Source organism: Pinus tabuliformis, chromosome X (assembly GCF_031772625.1).
Source record: "Pinus tabuliformis cultivar Carrire ecotype Pingquan chromosome X, CPIR1, whole genome shotgun sequence".
In the NCBI taxonomy this organism is placed as follows: Eukaryota; Viridiplantae; Streptophyta; class Pinopsida; order Pinales; family Pinaceae; genus Pinus; species Pinus tabuliformis.
In genome coordinates this window covers 1,725,513,927-1,725,535,000 of record NC_142308.1, presented here as the reverse complement: position 1 = coordinate 1,725,535,000, position 21,074 = coordinate 1,725,513,927, and the positions used below count along the sequence as shown (strand labels likewise).

The window sequence follows — 21,074 nt, the reverse complement described above, 5'->3', positions numbered from 1 at the left end:
AATAATCTATCAAAAGTCTGAAAATTTAAAACAAAATCCGATTTTGTACAAAATGAGTGCAAGTGAGAAAGAAAGGAATGATTATCTATACAAATAGTGTTACAGCACAATTGGGATTTGCTTGTAATATCTTTCTTCTCACAAGAACTAGCTAGAATTATGGGATCCGAGCAAATTCGAATTCCGTCTTGTGAATCAGAAGATAAGTTATGATTGTGAACAGGCATGGAGGTTTCCTCATGATATGAATCATAGATCGGGGCATTGTCTTGGATAGTAAAATCATGCAAATGATCTTTTACTTTGAAATGAAGGTTGACTGATATGATTTCTGAATTAGGATATCTCTCATTATCTGAGCTTAGTTGAGTTACTTGGGATAACTCAACAACATCATCGTTGTCAAAGTAGTTATCATAAATGATTTTACAGGTTTCCCTAGATTTCTCTTTTTCATCATATATTTTCAGACAAGGAAGGTCAAGTGGCTCTTGTTTGAAATTGGTCAAAGGATGTTCTATAGCTGTCTCTTTATCTTGAAAACCTAATGATGAGTCGTTTGAATAACCCTCTGTGTTTTTTGAGATATCTTTAATATTGAGAGGGGAGAAATTATCATCACTAAAAACATCAGGATAAAGAGAAAAATGCGAATCTAGAACAATGCATTTGAAAACATCATGGAAAAAACTTTGTTCATCAGATTCATCATAGACATCGGGCTTTAGATCATACCTTTGTGTACTGATACTTTTTGAAAGAGAAATAGTTTGTTGTTCTAACCTTGGCATCTGCATTTGTTGATTTGCAATGATATTATCTGACCTTGTATCAAAGTCATCTCCTGGTTCCAAGGTAGGCTTTCCTCCAGCATTCTCGCTTTTGTCTTCTTGCATTAGAGCATGCATGACTCCTAGGCTTTGTGGACTTTCTTCATCATGGCTGATTTGTGTATTCAACTTGGAATCCTCATTCACATTAGAAGAAAATGAAACAAAGGTTGAACTAATTTCTACTTGATCAGACATAGGAGGTAGGGAATACTCAGCATAATCTGAAGATTCTTCATCCGTGAGTTCACTTTCAAGATCATACTTTAGACAATTAAGATGAAATCGCATATTAGAATCCCTAACAGATTCATCTTGATTCCGTAGATAATCAATTTCATCATATACCTAGTCATAGTCATAACAATCAAATTCAAAAATGAAAGTCTTGACGAATTGGTCCCAGCTGTGAATCGATGCAACTGGGAGGGTTCTACACCATTTTCTAGCTTCCGCCATGAATGTAAGAGTAAAAATCCTGCACAAAACGCCTTCATCAATTCTCTGAATATCAGAACTTGAAACTTTTTGAATAAACTGAAGATCATGATTAAAAGCAGAAGAATTATTCTTACCGTTGAATTTTACCTGAGACAAGATTCTTACCACTTCTGGTGGAGCGTTGGAAGAGGTAGGAACATGGATGCAACTCCAAATAGGAATTTTGTGAGCAGCCATCCTGATTCAAATTTTACAATTGAAAATCATTCCAACAGACGCTATGTTCAGGCCCTCCTTCTAGTGCCAAATATGTTGAAGCCCCGAAAATCGGGTCGACAACAAGGGGGATACCCACTCGGTCCGGACCTTGGTTGGCAGCTCCTTATCCATTTGGTATAGCGGGTCCGACTGGGGATAATGGGACCAGTTTCCCAATCTAAGGGGTGTGTGTGTGTGTAGAGTTGGATGATGTTGATCTATGAGTGTTTTAATCTAATTTAATTCAAACTTCTAAACTAACTCTATGCTATTGCAATCTAATGAGAAACAACACATCTAATCTACGCTAACCCAGGGTATATTTCTTCTATTATGCGATCTAAAGAGATTTCGAACAATAACTGGTAATAAAGATCATTCAACTATCATAAGAATAGAAATCAATTAAGATAAACCATTCTGCATAAAAAGTTAAGCAAAACAGTTGTGAACAGTATATCGCATAATAAGTTATTCATATATCAAGCACAAATAAATGACTCCACCGTACAAAAGTGCCAAATGGTAACCCACACATTCATACATTAACATATAAACAACTGAAAACTGCATATCACTTTAAGAATATAAGCAGAAACTGGTCAAGAGATAAAAGTACCATTTATGACTGGTTCCACTCATAAGCTTCAAGCAGTAATGATTTACCTCTACTTGTTCTAACATCTACTAAGAGTACAAAAGTGCAACATCAGTAGCAGACATTAAATGCAAACATTAATAAATCTCGATCCATCCATTCATCAAAACCTCCTCTGAGGGTGCAGAAGTGCATGTTCCGAGGACAAGTTTTGGACAAATTTCTCGACCCTTCTCCAAATGCAATGAGATGGGTTAAAATACTACTTCCTAATTCTAATAATAGTATTATTACAAAATTTAGGATGTGGTTTTCAAATGACCATCCTTTTTCTAATCTAGTTAAAAGAAAAAACAACATTCTAAATAAGGTTACTTATGAACTTGGTCCTTAAAGTTGCAAGTGTTCAGCATGGGCTTGAGGAGAGTCGGCTGACTGATTTCTGCGCTGAGCTGGGCTGCGAAAACAACATCTACTAGAGCTGGCACTACTTTTTCGGCCGCGTTTGTGATGCATTTCACCGTCATCCATTGGTTGTGCGGCTTGACCAAGTACGTCCAGTAACATTCCCAATTCAACCTGGTTAATGCTTGGATTGCTCTCCCCTTTGCCTGCGCTTTCTGCTTCCATTCTGCTTCCAGTTGTAACTTATTTGGTAGGTACCCCGGGGTGGTCTCTGCAATTAAATTGGCCTAAGAATGCTTGCCTGTGTAGCCGCTGTCTCTGCTGCTCGCTCCGTCTGCCTGATTTCATCGTCCCATTTATTAAAGATCAATTCTTTATGATTTTTGTTTATCCTGGGTGCACCTGCTCTTTTCCCTTCATCATCATCCTGCCAAGTTAAATATTTCGTCACCCTTTTGTCACTCTGATCATAGTCACTCCGCAAGTCCACCACTTGATTGGTGATTTTATCGCTCAGCTCGCAATAGTGACTCCACTGTGATATTTTACGTCCCAACTCTTCCTGTTGCTGTAGTAGTTCCTCATTTAAGCTAATAGATTCTAAAATAAAGTCCGCCAGTTTAGGCTCATCTTTATGCATTTCCTGTAAAGTCTTCAACAGTTTTCCTTTTTCGTCTAGACTTCTTTGATAGCCTATCTGCATCTGCTGAAAGTCTTCCTGCAGCTTCTCGAGCTGTTTGGAAGCTTCAATATTAGCATTGGCTTGTTGCAACTGTTGTTGTAGCAGTTGTATCTGATCTTCTTGTTCTTTTAATAGTTGTTGAACTTCTGATGCCTTGTCAATAGTCGCAGAAGCATATGCTCCCACGATCTGAGACAGCTTCGTGAGATTTTCAGTCGGGTTATTATTGGGGTCTTTCCATAAGACGTCCAAATGTTCAGCATCTTGTGACAGTGTATTTTCTAGTTTTCTTTTCTTCCTCTGTCTCCTTACAACTTCTTTGTGTTGGGGACTATAGAATACATCCAGTGGGGGAATTTCTTCTACATTATGTAGAAGTTCAGAAGGTGGAGCGATAGGAACGTGTTCTGCTTCTGTGACACTGCTGACTATGGTCGAAACCACTTCTTGCACTACCTATGTATTGTTCACAGGTGTTTTCGGGATTTTCCTTTCAAGATTGATCAATTCATTGAAGGTTTCCCATTCTTTGTCCAGTTCTGTTGTGACGAGTGGTGCTTCGATGACAGGAGGGGGGACATCTCTTGGTGGGGAGGTGATAACTTGCTGTTGAGACATTGCACTTGACTGAGCTGTATCTTTAGTTGTTTCTTCGTTTTTTCCTTGGTCGCATCCAGACTCTTTAGGATGCTCAGGTACTCCTTGCGCAGCGTTGGACTTAGATCTGGAAGTGCTAGAGTTTTCGCTGAGGCTAATGTTTGGAGTTGGCTCTCTAGCAGGCAGTCGCAGCTTCTCTAGAGGAATACTGGCGAGCCTTCTTTCTCTGTATAACAAGAATCTTTGGAGGTCATCTGGAGACAACCTCGACCGAGCTTCCCACAAAATTTCTTGGAGCGGGCTTCTACTCTGAAACAAATCATCAAACAAATCTTTCTTCCCAAAGAACACTTTTATTTTGACATTCGTTGTGAACTCTTAGGCAACATCATTTGGGTCAAATGGCCTTGCTGGGAATTTAAATAATTGAAGACACATCACATTCTCCACTTCGCCGAAAGCGTGTCCTACATCGAACAATGGGAAGGCCCCACAAGCTACAGGAAATTGCGGCCATATGGCCTTCTTTTTGTCTTTTAGGTCTTTGGTCAGGCTGCCTTCTGAACAGGTTTGATAAGCAATTTCCCGAGCCAAAAGTTTATCAGGGATATATAGGGGTAGGACATGTGGAGGTACAGTGCTTCCAAAAACTCTAATATAAGTAAACCATTCTTCCCCGAACCATCTCGCGATGGGGATGATGTCGATTTGTGCCTCGGGAGAGCACCTCGGGGGGTCTTTATCATACATTATTCTATACAAGGGCAAAATGAGCCTGTGGCAAATCTGGTAGAAGTGAGGGGCAAACTGAGAATCCCATAACACCTTATGATAAACATGGATAGGCAATGGGTCTTGGGTAGTCCATTTCCAACCCATAATAGGGAATTTAGACACAAGACAAACATAATCCATAACATATGCAGAAAGATAAAAAGGAGGATAGACCCTTTGAGACAAGGATCTTTTAGACCGGTAATTGATAACAGCCGTATATAGATTATCAGAAAGGATTTTGGCCCAATCTATAATATCGGCGTTCGTGGCAGCATCAATTAATGGTAGCCATTCAGACGAAAACTTGTTGATATCCGGCATCCCAAATAACCTACAGAGCATGGCCGCAGCAAAACAATATGGAGAGGTGAGGGAACCAGTGCTGTACATACCGTTTTTGTCCTTTTTGAGCAGCTCCTCTTTTCTAGACCAATCTTTGGTGGTTTCTGATAGATCTGGGTTCTCCGCCGCAAACTTCTTAACGAATTGTGCGTTATAGGTCACTTGCGGTTCAGGAAGATGATACATAAGCTTCAAATCTTGCGCAGCAAACGATCCGATGAGCTTGTGTCCTTGAACTTTGAATTGTCTGTTGTTCATGTCTGCATCATCTAGTATCACTTGATCATATCCGTATATGGTAGAATTTTGGGTCTTGCCGCTATTCTGTGAAGAAATGAACATGCTAGGTCCTCTAAGGACGCCTCAGAAGAGCGGTGTGAGCCCGCGGCAGCAGCAACCTTCATTATTCTAGGATTTTCCTCTTCTAGCAGCCTGTACATGCTTTCCCATGTTGATATTCCCGCGTCTCTATTACAGGTTGTGTCTGTATACAAAGGCGCCATCTCCTTCGTCTTTTCCTTTGCTTCGGAGCTTTGAGCTTTATTTTTCTTTCCCATTTCTTCCTGCGTTTGTGTTTGAATCGTCTTAGCTCTTCGTTCCTGCAGATTACGAGTGAAATGGAAATGACTGATCCAGAAAGGTGATGGGAGAGTTTTAAATGCAACAGATGTATCGAATATGCCACCTTACATGAAGTAAATCTATACAAAGGGACGCATCTTTAATTCAGTTAATAACTGACAAATAATTCATTTACTATCATTAAAAGCGCATGATTTCGAGTCGGATTATGGTAAGTGGCTTTTCTTTGAATGGCGTGCCCGAAGGATTCGTAATGAAGTGATTTATGATTTGCTTACGTAACCTCGCATATCGCGCGATCGTAAATCGCACCATCGCAAATCATACCATCACAAATCGCAAGGATGTAGCATCGCAGCGATCGCAACATCGCAGATCACAGAAGTTTGATGTTTGCCAAATCTTGCCGGCTCATTTCTGCGATATGCGATCTTGCGATCGGCGTTATCGCAGATCGGTGAATCTTTAAGTTTTTCTTTATGGGTATTACTTTGTTGCGATGCGATGTTATTCTTAACACGAGGATCTTGCGCATACCGTTTTTAAAGAGAAATGAAGGTATTTCCTATCTTTTTGCAACGCGACTTTAAAGATTTTCTCCTTATCATAGACTTAGGTTTAAAATATTCAAAAGACTTTACCTAAGCTTATGATGGTAACCTTATTTTGAAGAAAAGAAATTCTTGCTTTTCCTAAAAATTAACTAAGGGTCCCCATTCATTTAGTATTTTGGTCAACACTTAAATGAACTAAGGGGGGGTGTTGCTAGACACAACACATAGCTAGAGCCATTTGTTGAACAATTCTGTTCATTCTTTCTACCACTCCATTTTGCTGAGCAGTCCTTATGGTGGAGAACTACCTTTTTATTCCATGTTGTTCACAAAAGTCAAAGAATTCATCCAAGGTGAATTCCCCTCCTCGATCAGATCTGAGGCATTTGATTTTGTGATCTGATTCATTTTCAACTAATGCTTTGAAGGGTTTGAACTTTTCAAATGCTTCATCTTTATGCTTTAGAAGACCTATCCAACACATTTTGGAAAAATCATCAATGAAAAATATAAAGCATTCTTCTCCACGAGGTGAATTTTTCCTTGATGGTCCACATAAATTAGTATGAACAAGTTCAAGAGGCTTAATAGCTGACCCTTCTTTTTCAATGAAGTGAGATCTAGTTTGCTTACCAAATTGACATGGTTTGCATATGGTATTTTTAGGAATGTTAATATCTGGAAGATCACGAACAACCTGGAATCTACATGCTTTTCTTATTTCAGAAAAGCTTAGATGTCCCAATCTTCTGTGCCATAGCCAGTTTTCATCATTTTTTCTTAGATAGCATTGTTGCTGTACTCCCTTGAGTATGTATAAGTTGTTTGGAGTTCTTGTACCTTTGATCACGGTTTCTCCTGTATCAAACTCACAAAAAACACATCCGTTTGATCAAAACACCACTTCATTTCATTTATCACACATTTGAATGACACTCAACAGGTTATGCTTTAGACCATCAACATACATAACATTCCCAACTTTAACCTTTTATTTCAAGAAAACAGAGCCTTTACCTTTTATGACAGCAGGAGTGTCATTTCCAAATGAGACATTCTTTTCCTTTTCTAAGGCATTATATGAGTGAAGTTTTTCTTTGTCACCTGTCATGTGTTTTGAGCATCCACTATTGATGTACCACTGATTTTCTTGTCCTTCTGCATACAAGGCTATACCACATCTTTCTTTTTGCAGTTCTTTCTTTCTCCATATTTTGGGATTTAATGGAGTTTTATCCTTTTGAGATATTTGCTGAAATTTACTCTTGCATTCAGATTCTTCATGGCCAAAGTTGTTACGGATTGAGCATTCTATTTCATTTTCAAGAAGAGAAAAGTTATTGTAGGAACTTTTCTTGATCCCTGTCACATCCCTTTGATTTCGTGCTTCTCTAGTCATGATGGTCTTGTAAGCAACACATTGAGCAGCTTTGTGTCCAAAATTATGACATGAGAAACATTGACCATTAATAAGTTCCTACGATTATCGAATCTATTGACCTGGTGATTGTAGTTTCTATTGATATTCATCTTTGAAGCAAATTGAGTATGATTTACCTGAGGTTGGTTGTGACTTTTGTTCATCCTTGAAGCAAATTGAACCTGATTTACCTAGTGATCTGCTTTATGCCTTTGCTGACGATTGTCATACTGTTCACTATTCTTTGCTGCATCAAGATAGATTTTAGTGGAGGTTGACGGCTTCTGTGATTGAGATGCTTCTTCAGTATATCCAAGACCTGTCTTTATCAGAGGAGAACATTGCACTTTGATAATTTCATTTAAGGTTTCTAATCCTTTAGCAAATCTAATATTGAGAGATTTTGTTTTCTAAAGATCCTTTCTTAGACCCACAATTTCACATTCTAGTTTTTCATTGTATTTTTCTCTTTCAGCAAGTTGATATGTCAAGATATCTATAATCATATTATTTTCTTCTAAATAGATTTTGAGTTTAGAGATTTCTTCATGAAGGTCTTCTTCTTCTAAATCATCCCAAAAATTATCATCTTCATAAGCCATTAGAAGTCTATAGTCATTACCATTTTCATCTTCATCACTATTTGATAAACCATCGCTCTCTTCATGAGTATAGTAGCTCTTTTTACTTACACTTTGTTTTCTATTCCATTTTGCAGATTCCTTCCCTTTATCATATTTATCTTTACGATGACATTTGGCAGCATAATGACCGACTATACCACAAGAAAATCATTTGAAAGGTAGTTTACCTCTAAATCTTTTGGAACCCCGTTGAAGCTTCTTGACAAAGTTTACTTCATCTTCTTCTTTTGAAGTATGTTCTGATTCCTTGAGTTCTTCCTTTCCTTTTGCTGAAGCTTTAAATGCAGCTTCTCTCATATCTGATGGGCCTTCTTTTCTCATCTAGAAGGCAGTTAAGATTCCGTGAAGCTATGTCATAGTGATAATCTATAGATTCTATTTTTCTTCTATGGCAAATACTTTTGATTCAAATTTAGCAGGCAAGGATCTTGAAAATTTCTCACCTAAGGTAACTTTCTTTATCTCTTCACCCAGATCCTTCATGCAATTAACAACCTCATCTATATGTAAGAAGTAACTAGCTATACTTTCATCATTGTTCATCTTAAGAGTTTCATATTGAATTCTAAGAGTTTGCAGTTTAGCACGTTCTACATGAGAGTCTCCTTCGTAGCTTAGAAAAATTTTGTCCCATATTCCTTTGGCTGATTTGAGATGCATAACTTTGAAAAATTTTGATGGTGACAGACTTCCCAGTAATGTATTGACAGCCCTGGCATTGGTTTCATATTGCTTTTTACCTGTCGTATCTATAGGAATTGCTGATGGAAATGTATATCCTCCTTCCACGATTTCTCAGACATCTGTTCCAAGTGATTGTAGATAGGTTGTGGTTCTTATCTTCTAATAAACAAAGTTGCTCCCATCAAAGATTGGCGGTTTGATGGATCATGTGCTTTCTTGATTACTCATGATGATGGATCTCCCTTCAAGCGATCTAGCTTCTTCTAAAGGACCTACACTAATACCAATTGTTGGAAATAATGCTATGAGGGGGGTGAATCAGTATTTGTAAATCAATAATATCTCATTTCCATAAGTAGATTTGTATACGCTACTTTAGCTAAGTGAACCAACATGTACACGCGACTGTTCTTAAAGCAACCAGCGTATATGCAGATAACTTTTTATTTACCCAATTTATCATGCATTGAAATTTAACCAGTATGTCAGAGATTAATTAGACAATGCAGTAAAGTAGAATAAAGCTTTACACATAAGCATCACACATGAACACCAAGATATAAGATGGAAACCCAATGTGGGTAAAAACCACCTACTGCCGTCGTCTCTATCTTCTTTTAATAATAAGAAAAATCTTTTTACAATTTTGTACTGGTGCAAAATTATACCAGTACGTAGGCTTCTATCCGTAGAAGGTTGCAACCTTCTCTCATTTTCTAGCTACTACTGGAAGGGAGCTACAACCCCCTAGCTCTTGTACTAGCGAATATGTTTACTAGTACATAGGTGCCACCCTACAAGAAACTCAAATCTTCTACCAGGGACCACGTTTCATAAATTTTCAGACTGGATACACATGGAACACAACACCATAATCTGAAGGCCAGGTTTGATCCAATTTTCATACTAGACCCATCATAGCTACAACACAATCATCAAGTACATAAACCAATCACTGAAACTCCTGAATCTGATTATTCAGAATACTGTCACCAGAATAGAACCCAAATATCTGTAACAACAAACAGAAACAATTGAAACATTCTTCAGAAGGTATATGCTACTTCCTTGTGTCTAACTAGCATGTGTACACGCTTTTGTCAAAGCCAACCAGTGTATACATCTGTAAATGTTAATTCATAATTTTACAGCTATACCAGACTTCAATTATACCCAGATCATAACATTTACAAAATAATATATGTGTCAATATTCAAAACTAGAATATACATGAGCAAAACCACATACTGATAGTTCATTTTAAGATCCTGATCCATCATTAGATCTAATCCCTCATCATCTGCTAAGGTTCATCCTTGGTTCAAATCCAGCAATGCACCATAACCCAATAACCTACATACTAGATCTCACACTTCATCAGATATTTGATACTTGCACACATTTGCCTAATGATCTTCCCCTCCTTTTATAGTTTTAGACATTTCTCAATACTATGGACCAAAACCACTTAGGACCAATACCATGGATCCAAATACCATAGACCAAATACTTTGGACTAGAAACTTAGTTTTCCAGGGTATACGTGTTTTTACTTCTGTGAAAGTGCGTGTGCATGTATATGCTACTTGTGGTCAGTGAACCTGCATGTATACGTAGCTTGGTCAAGGTGAACCTACGTATACCTCTCTTTCTTCACTCTATGAAGACTGATCTGTAATTATTTGCTGTTAACCTGCTATACTATGAGCTTTCATCTGAGTGACTTGCCATCAAGGACAATACATGTATCATAATGTCAACATTTTGGTGGTGACTGGGCCTTTGAATGAGCAATGTTGTTTGTCTTGTTGGTAGATGTTTGTGTTATCCCTCTATTTACTGCATTCTGTTCTGAAATGTTGTGTTGAACATGCATTGTTGTTCGTGTTTATCTTGCTACTATCATGTGCATTATCGTATCCATCATATTTTAAATACTTTGTTTTGTCACAAAATATTTGGATTTAAATAATATATTTAAATTAATATTTCCAAATATTTAAATAAAATTCATAGTTCAAAGTATTTATTAGAATGATTTATAAATCCATCATGTTTTCGAATCTATATATTGTTTCAAAAATCCATGGGTTGTTTTCAAAAACCATGTCTTGTTTCTCCTTTTACCTCCCCCTGTAAATTTCGTTTTACTCTTGTAAATCTTTGGATGGATTTCCAGAACCATGTGTGTTTTTTTGTAAATCCATGGCTCGTAAAACATTTCTGTGATGACTTTTATTCCTATAAAAACAAAAATATTTTTCTTCTTTGTAAAAACTCATTTTTACTTGTCCTCTTATGTGTAAGACTTGTTTACGTGAAGTTCCCTATTTTTCCTCACTACATTACTTTCATGAACATACTATTTCAAAATTTCCCTCTTTCTTATTGCAAAATTTCCCTCTTTCTTATTTTCTCTCATGTATTTGTTTTCCTGCACCCATGAATTTCTTTTTCTTGTAACTGTAAAATTGTTTTACTCATTTTCTTGTCATTTCATTTCACCCACCTTGCCTTCAATTCCTTCCTCTAAAATCTTGGTTTCGCCTTATCTCTTTCATTGAGCCTCCCATCCACACAATATTTATTTCATAATTGCATGAAACCTATTCTCGCAATAGAATTTCTTTTTCCTATAACTGTAAAATTATTTTACTGCTTTTCCTTTCATTTCATTTCACCCACTTTGCCTTCAATTCCTTCCTCTAAAATCTAGTTTCGCCCTTTCATTCAGCCTCCCATCCACACAATATTTATTTCATAATTTCATGAAATGCATTCCCACCATATTTATAAAAGTCGAACCAAAATAGTTAATGGATTTCGCCGAGGAAAATTTTAAGGATGGAAAATTTTCTTGAAGTTTAAAAACATTGGCGAATCTCACTAATCCCTAATATGCAAACTATAAAATGTGTATTGATATATTTGTAAAATTATTCAAATCTATAATGATTTTATATATAGTCTCTATATAATGTTGGCGAATTTTGAGGTAAAATAATTTTATATTCTAAAATATGGGCGAATCATCTTTTATAAAAATTGGTAATTGGCGAATCCTTTTTTGGAAAATATAAGGAAAATTAGCCCACTGGGCGAACATTAGCCCCTAAAATTTTCCATGGTCATTTCGGGGGGGAGGGGGGTCCAAAATAGAGGGGTTGGGGGATCCCAAACATATTCATAACCATAGATTATAATATGCACACATCTCGATGCCTTTAACGTTGGGCGGAACTAATGCATTAGTGTGGGATGGGCCATAGGCCTTACTTTTGGATTTATAATGAATAAAGGAATTTTCATGGTTTTTAGAGTTTATATTTATTTATTGAATTAATTTTAATACGTCAAAATAAATGATTTCTCACTTATGCCTTCTTCTTTGTTTTTTGGTGTAGATTTCAACTTGCTCTTGCCTTTGATCTAGGAATTGGATTTGAGTGCATGATATATTTTTGGAAAGCTGCTTTTGTGTTCTTTCCGATGCAAATACTTGCAGTCTGATCTGATCCAAACATTTACATGCAAAAATCTCCTTAAATCTTGGTACATTTACATGCAAAAATCTCCTTAAATCTTGGTACTTGGTGTCTCTTTGGAAATAATTTGCAGGAGGAAATATTATTTACAACATCTCAAATATAATAATGATAAAATATAATCAAGCAATCCTATAAAAATTATAGGACCCTAACAATAGTCAAGTGTAATCTAATCTATTATAAGAGATCAATATAGGAATTTTGTAATTTAGAAATGTGACAATTGAATACTTTTGTAATTTTGAATGTGGATAGAATTCATAGAGAAATGTTTCCATGTGATATTAGATATTAGGAATAAAACCATAATGCACTAAAATCAAAGTGAATGTTGAAATGTTCAGCATAGAATGAATCCATCTAAAATAATATTTATGGATACCCCATGAAAGGGTCCACCATGCATCCATACCCATCTTCGTGCATCACTCCTATATATTTGTAGAAATTGGAAGTATATTTCTAAATAGGATGGATTCATAATGGTGCATATGTTACAAGGTTAAGGTTGGCTGACGTGCTTAAGTTTCTAAAGTTTTCCTAATTTCAAGGAGGTTTTAATTTTAGGGATAAGATCCTTATGTAAATCTCATAGATTTAGAATGAAGAGGGATTCAAAATTTAATTAAAATTGGAATAAAGAGGGGATTAGAATTAGATTTAATTAAAATTGTTGATGTTAATTTTTTAAAATACCATGTATCGTATTCATGTTGAGTGTTGAAGAGATTTTATAGATACATCTCATAATGGGTTCTAGAAAATCCATTTCAGTCTAGAACAATAAAGCTGACATAAAGTTATTTTACTTAAAATGGAAATTCAACTATCTAGGTTATGAACAAAATTGAAATATTTTTGTGTTATTAATAAATGCCATGTATCAATTTCATATAAATCATGGAAAGATTTACAAACATGCTTCATATTGGATTGTAAAAAGTGCAACATATATATATATATATATATATATATATATATATATATATATATATATATATATATATATATATATATATATATATATATATATGACTAAGCTCTTGTAGATAAACTCAAAAGAAATAAAATTGAATTAAACTTATTAAGTGAACCTTAAGATAAGGAATTGTTTGAAATACTTGGATAGCCAAGTAATTTTAGGAAAGTTTATAAAATTATAGAAACATATCAGTAATTATTTTTTTCTATATTAAATTCCAATACACGTGACATGTTTATACTTGTTTGTGGAAACATAAAAAATATTAATTTGTTTAACTACTTTATCATTATCAATTCATGATGGTAGAATAAACACAATTATGGAAACCACATACTTCTAACCATTAAAATTTCTTATAACTAGTAGCATTTCAAATGTGTAGAATCATTCAAAATTTCAAGTAACTTATTAAAGTAATCTTAAAAGAGTTGACCACAATGGTATATGGGTGGGTTGCAAAAAATATCATATATAGATTTTTTTTTATTATAATATGGATGACTTTAGAATTCAAATAATTTATTAAAATCATTGTAATAACATACATTGATGATCGTAACTTATCATTTAGGATTGACGGAGTCGCAGCGCTCTGCAGATGCGATCTGAATCGCCTCAGCTCTCCATTCTGAAAACCCCTGCTTCACGTAACTCTCAACCTTCAATCTGAGGCGCCTTGACTGAAGGTTCTCCAATGAATGCGCCCCCAGGAGGGGCGGGATCCTCCCACCCTCCACACCTCGGCTCATCCTCTGACAACTCAAGGAAAAAGCATAAAGATCCTCTGCACAAACCAGAAAGCCTCCCAGAAACAGATCAAGGACCAGATCCGGCTACCAATGAAGAAGAAACTGCTGCTACATGCGATGATACGGGCAAAGACAGTGGCGGGAATAAAAAAGCTCCTAAGACACAACCAAAGGCGACTTCAGCCACATGCATACCAAAAAAGGCTGAAAGAATCAAAGTCGATCTACCCAGCCAACGAATCAATGGCGAAATTCAATTTATGAGGGACCATGCACTCATCGGCAAGTTCCTCGGATTCTGGCCTACTGAAAAGGCCCTGCATGGCTGGATCGCTTCAAAATGGAAGCCTAAGGGACAAGTCACTTTGCAGCTTGGCCCCAAAGGCTTCTTCACGGCAATCTTTAACTGTCTGGAGGAAAAATAACGAATATTTGAAGGAGGTTCGTACTTCTTTAATTATTCTGGACTGTACTTAAGAGAATGGAAAGAAAGATTCGATCCAGACAAGGAGGACTTCAGCTTGGCTCCTATCTGGATATGAATGTATTCCCTCCCTGCAGAATATTGGAAGGAGAAAACTCTAAGGGACATAGGAAATAGCCTGGGGACCTTCATCAAAGCTTCTGAGGAAACTAAAACTCGCAGATACACTTCTTACACCCGGATCTGTGTCCAAATGCACCTTACCAAAGATCTAGCAGACTCGGTAAGTCTTTTCCACGACGACTTTGAGTGGATTCAAACTTTAGATTATGAGCACATTCCTTTTCGTTGCAGAAAGTGCCATGAGCATGGCCATCTCTTCAGGGATTGTCCCCTCAATCCTCAACCCAAACCCCCTATCAATGATCTTAGCACAGACTCAGAAGGCTTCATCAAAATCCCTAATCGTCGCCGTCATGCAAAGAAATCTACCCCAGCTCCTGATAGCTCCAAAAAGCTGGACTCCCTGAACAGATTTACAATTCTCACCCCTCGTGATCCTTCTGAGAATCCTCCAGCTTCATCCTTGGATAACCCTGAACTTCCTTCTCCCTCCCGGATCCTCAAGCTTCCTCAGCCATCAGTTGACTCAGATCCTTCAAGCCTTCACATCTCCCCTGCTCACAAGAAATCAGAACCAGAGAATACAACGCAATCTTCTTCAATGGATCTAGAAGCGGCTCTAATCCTCAGCACTCAGGACAATACTCTCAGGGAAGATCAAAACATGCCCTCAAAAATGAATGAAGATCCAGAGAGTATCAGCTTAGAAGGTTTAGACATACTCAAGCTGGAGACAGCCTGCAAACAAAAAGAGTACAACACAATCCCTTCATGGGAAATTTAAAGGCTGGAAGGAGTTCTCAGCAAAGCACAACACAACAAATGCTTAGGAATACAAGTAGGAAGCCCATGTGATGGAAAGAAAATCCTAAAAGAAACAAAAAAAGAGGGTGCAAAATGGACCTGCAGAGGACCATCATCCTAGGAGAATTGCTTATGGAATCTAGGAGATTTCCTAAGATGACAAAGTTCTACAAATCTCAACCCCACAGTTCCTCATGAAGCTTCTTTCCTGGAATGTAAGAGGGTTGAACAGTGCCTCCAAACATAGAATGTTAAAAAATGTGATACAGCAAGAAAAGCCCACCATAGTTTTTCTTCAAGAAACAAAAAGCAACAGTACCATCTTAGAAAAGATTTTGAGAAAGATCTGGGCAGGCTGCAGCTCAGTCACTGTGGATGCCTCAGGCGCCTCGGGGGGACTAGCGATCATTTGGAACCCACAACTTCTCACTCTTCAAGACTTCCACGCATCTCATTTCTTTATCCAAGCTACTTTCCATCTCACAGGAACAGACATTCACGGTCATCTTTCAAATGTCTACTTTCCGCAACAATTAAATCAGAAACTAGCACTTCTGGACACTCTCACGATTCTGAATTCAAACAGACAATTTCCGCTTTGGATTGGAGGGGGCGATTTCAACATCATCAGAGCCCTGGAAGAAAAAAGTGGCGGCAGAGCGAAATTAGAAGGGGACAATATAGGTTTTCGTAATTACATTCAAAATAACCATCTTATGGACATTCACACCTCAAATGGAGTCTACACTTGGTCCAATAAACGCAGTGGATCTCAGCACATCGCCTCAAGACTGGATCGCTTTCTGATTTCGGACAATGCCATACACCTTGGAGGGGATTTTCACGCCTCTATTGTGCCTCAAGGAGGATCCGATCACTGGCCCATTATGCTACAATGGGCATGCCCAGGCACAAAAAGTAACAGACCCTTTCGTTTTGAGGCGTTCTGGTTCACCAACCCCAATTTCAAAACAGTGGTTAAGGAGGCCTGGAAAGCCTTCAAACCCTCTGAAGGAACCAAAATGTTCCAATTTCAACAGAAATTGAAAAGTCTCAAACAGGTTCTCAAAAATCAGAATCATACCCAATTCGGCAACATATTTGAGCAGCGAAAAAAATTGGAGCAGCAAATGTGCACTTTACAATAGAAGATTATCATGGAGGGGCGAACAGAAGACAGAGCGCACTAGGAGCAGATCCTTTGGACTGAAATTGAGACACGCAGACAGCAAGAAGAAACTCTATGGCGGCAGAAGTCTCGCATTCGCTGGCTAAAGGAGGGGGAGAAAAACACGAAGTTTTTCCACAGATCCACAATCCAAAGAAGGATGCATAATAATATAGCATTCATCAACAACAGGCAAGGGGAAAAATTAGAAAAGCATGAAGAAATGGAAAAGGAATTCCAAGAACACTTTCAGGAAATCCTTAAGGAACAACCAGAAAGCAGAGATCAGGCTATTAAAAAAATTACACAGCTCATCCCTAAAATAATTACGGAGGACCACAACAAACAGCTGCTTCAACCCATCTCAATGAAAGAAGTGGAAGAAGCCATGGCTCAAATCAAAGATGGTAAAGCACCCGGTCCTGACGGGTTCACAGCTAATTTTTTTCATGAATTTTGGGAGCTGGTTAGCACAGAGGTTTGGGAATTAGTGGAGGAATCACGAACAATGCATTGGATTCTCCCTTCGCTTAACTCCACCTTCTTAGCGCTAATTCCAAAAGGGGCTGAGTCAAACACGCCCGACAAATATAGGCCTATTGCACTATGTAACGTCATCTACAAACTTATTTCCAAAGTCTTGGCCAACAGGCTCAAACCCCTTCTCCCTCTCCTCATCTCACCGGAGCAGACAGGCTATGTAGAGGGGAGACAAATAATGGACAACATAATTCTCTCAAATGAAGTGATTCATTCACTGAAGCTTCTAAAAAAGCTAGGTATGATTCTAAAGCTTGATCTTTCAAAAGCATTTGACAAACTCAGCTGGTCTTATATACAATAGATGTTACTGGCGTTCGGCTTTAATGCAACTTGGACTAGATGGATCATGAACCTCATCTCTTCACCCAGCTTCTCAATTCTGCTCAATGGTTCTCCCTCCAAGCCCTTCCACCCCTCTCATGGAATCCGTCAAGGGGACCCCCTCTCCCCTTTTCTTTTTGTTCTAATGGCTGAAGGCCTCAGCCATTTGCTCCATTCAGCTATCTCCTCTCAAACCCTGAAAGGCATTTCTCTACATGGTCTTCACCCTTTGTCTCACCAATAGTTTGTTGTTGACACCATGCTCTTCGGACACCCTTCAAAGATCTGCTTTCTCTCTTTTCTGAAGCCTCTGGCACCTCTATCAATGCTACCAAATCCCAGCTATTCTTCTTTCATACTCCAGCCTCTACTCAAAGAAACATCGCAAGAATTTTGGGATACTCCATTGCAACGCTCCCTTTGAAATACCTGGGAGCTCCTCCCCTGGACTCAGCTATTAAAAATTCCTCTTGGACAACCGTCATAGACAAGATGGAATCTAGGCTCTCCTCTTGGACTTTTCGCTCGCTCAATATGGCCAGCAGACTTATCCTCATAAAAACCATTCTCCAGGGAATGCTCCTATATCTCTTTTCTATTTTAGCTGCTCCTAAATGGGTTCTTAAAAGCATCCGCAATCTGCAGAGAAACTTTTTGTGGGGCTCCTCTGGTCTCAACAGGAAATGGGCACTCGTAAATTGGAATGAAGTCTGTCAACCAAAAGTAATCGGCGGGTTAGGACTGCGAGATCCCCTCCAAAGTAAAAACACAATGGGAGCCCGAGTATGGTGGAACTGGCTCTCCAAACCACACACTCCTTGGGCTCGTCTTTGGCAAGCAAAATATGTGCCCGGATGCCAATGGAAAGATCTTATTAGAATCTACTGTACAACTCCCGGCTCCCTGATCTGGAATGCTGCCAAGCTCCACAGTGCCTTCATACAGGAACATAGCTTCTTGGAAGTGCACTCAGGTACCTCAGCTAGATTTTGGGAGGATTCATGGCAGCAACTCCCAAAACTAGCGTTTCTCTTTCACAAGCCCAGGTGGCAGGCTCATATGCATCATGCTGATCTTATCAATGTTCATCAATTCTGGCAACAACAAACATCTCACGATTTGCATTGCTGGAAATCAGCAAGCACTTGGCAGGCCAATTGGCAAGGAGAATCCTACACAGAGATAGAGTAGGAGCTGAATCAAAGGAAAATCAAGCAATCTGATCAACAGGACAAGGTTCGCTGGGGTCACACACCTAAAGGTATGTTTACCACGAAGGAAGCACATCATCTACGCTACACTCCCACGCAGGCAAACAAAGACAAACTTTGGGACCAAGTATGGCAACTAGGTATATGGCCCAAGGTCTCCACTTTCTTATGGTTGCTAGGCAAACAATGAATTCTCACATGGGACAAGCTGCAAAAATGAGGTTTCATAGGACCAGTTGGTCCTAACTGCAACCTCAATGCAGAAACAGTTGTGCATCTAATGGATACCTGTCCTCTTGCTACTCAACTATGGGAGAAAATTGATAACTGCAACAGAAGATCTAGCAGAAGACAAGGAGACATTGCAGAAACCATCAGAAACTGGCCAAGGAATCCCTTTCAAATCTCTTTGTTAAACTCGCTATGGAACCTCATCCCAGGCTTCTCTTATTGGATATTATGGAAAGAGAGAAACAATAGAGTCTTCAACAACTCCAGCAAGCCCATCGATACTCTATGGCTTCTCCTCTAGCACAATCTCCGAGAGACTCTGGAATTAAGACAATGGCAACCTGTGTACCTGCCAGAACTCCCTTAGGAACGCCTCATCTTAAATTCCTGGAACATGGACTTTTCCTCTCCGGTCCAAATCAACCCCTGTTCCCCGTCCAGCTCTGCCTCTCCTCTAATCTGGTTTCCCCCTGCTCCCAATTCGTTCAAATTAAACTTTGATGGTGCGGCTAAGGGAAACCCAGGACCTGCTGGTTACGGAGGAGTCTTTAGAGATGAAATGGGCACAATCAAACACATTTATCACGCCAATATCGGCATCAAAACCAACAATGTAGCGGAGCTAGAAGGAATCTGCATAGTAAAGCACGAAAACTTGTAACCTATTGAGGTTGAAGGAGACTCTCTCATAATAATAGCAGTGGTCATCAGAATCCAGGCAGGCTCCCCAGCTTCTAAAACAGCCACAAGTTGGATATTACTCAGTAGATTGGAGCAAATGGAGGAAAGGTTGCGGATACCCCGAAGCATCACTTTCAGGCACATAAGGCGCGCAGCCAACAAAGTGGCAGACAGAATGGCCAACCAGGGGGTCAATCAGCAGATTTACAACTTCTCAAACCCTCTCAGTGATACAAATGATGAACAACTACAGAAGGAATGCATCGCTCTGGCGCAACAGGACTATTCAATCCAGGAAAAGAGGTGCTGATCAGAAAGCTAGCAAGATAAGGATGGAGATGTCAGGCAAAGGATCACTTACAGGTGCTATTGGTCACCGCCAATGTCCAGCTCCTCTCACTAAGGCTCGAAACTGGCCACGCAAGTCAATGAAGGCGGTCCTCCTATGTTCACACAGGCCCACTTCTGAGCTGGAGAACGCCCATAGCTGGCAGCGCAATTTTGGTCAGGAAGACAGCCTGATACACTCCCTTCCAACGAATGGTCAGTGTAAGCGTCAGGCGCACTCATGGTTCAGCCGAGACACGCGCAAACCGGAGATTAGTTTCCAATCGAACCAAAAACATGCTAATCTACTGCAAATTTGTCATATGAGTATGCTAGAATGCCATGGTATTGGCTAGAAATATCAAGGTTGCAGCCCTGCTGTAAAATACTTTGATTTTATTATAGAAATAGTCTAATTAAGAAAAAAAAAGCATACATTGATTTCACTAAAAGGCACTTTCTACAAGCCAAATGAAGCATATTTGTAATTTTTTCCATGTTGAGTATTAAATTGATGCATGATATATTTTTATTCATTTTAAGTATTAAAGTGACTTGCATCATAGTAATATTGTACTTATTTTCTTAGTCTATGAAACTAGAAATCAAAATGAATATTTTGTAAAATTTTACTTCTTGAGTATTATAGGCTCCATATTCATGGCTTGATGGTGACTACATAATGTTTTTACTTCTTTAATCTTGTCAATTCCATATTCATGGCTTCATGGAGTGTCCTACATAATGCTTAAATATTTTACTATGGAATTTTTAGTTGATTACATATGGATTTGTTATAACCTTACATTTTTTAATACCATGGAGAGAATTTTAGTCTAGCATACAATTGAAAAATTTTCACAAAATTGATGATAAAGGCCATTAGATACAAAGTAAAATTATATTTAAAAATATAAATATTAATCTTTTAATTAATTCATTTTAAGTTGTTATCTTTTTTAATAAAAGTTATACCATATAATTTTTTTTAAACTAGTGAAATAATTAACATCCATAAACTGAAATTTAATGAATACCCAATAAAATGTCGATATGAAAATATATACAAATTACATTACATGAACATCCATAAATTGAAATAATGTTAATGTATCCATAAACTACCCATATGAAAATATATAAAG

At 38.1% G+C, this 21,074-nt stretch overlaps 1 protein-coding gene across 1 annotated transcript; it reads left to right on the top strand.

Moving 5' to 3' along the window:
* The first annotated feature begins 15,695 nt into the window (after positions 1-15,695).
* On the top strand, positions 15,696-16,595 carry LOC149146673 (uncharacterized). The gene has a single exon (XM_089452833.1). It carries the CDS (start codon positions 15,696-15,698, stop codon positions 16,593-16,595), a length of 900 nt encoding a protein of 299 aa, XP_089308959.1.
* Positions 16,596-21,074: the final 4,479 nt, after the last annotated feature.

Bases quoted from the DNA above. Each gene is read 5' to 3' on its own strand.
- LOC149146673 (XM_089452833.1), top strand. From the start codon at position 15,696: ATGTTAAAAAATGTGATACAGCAAGAAAAGCCCACCATAGTTTTTCTT.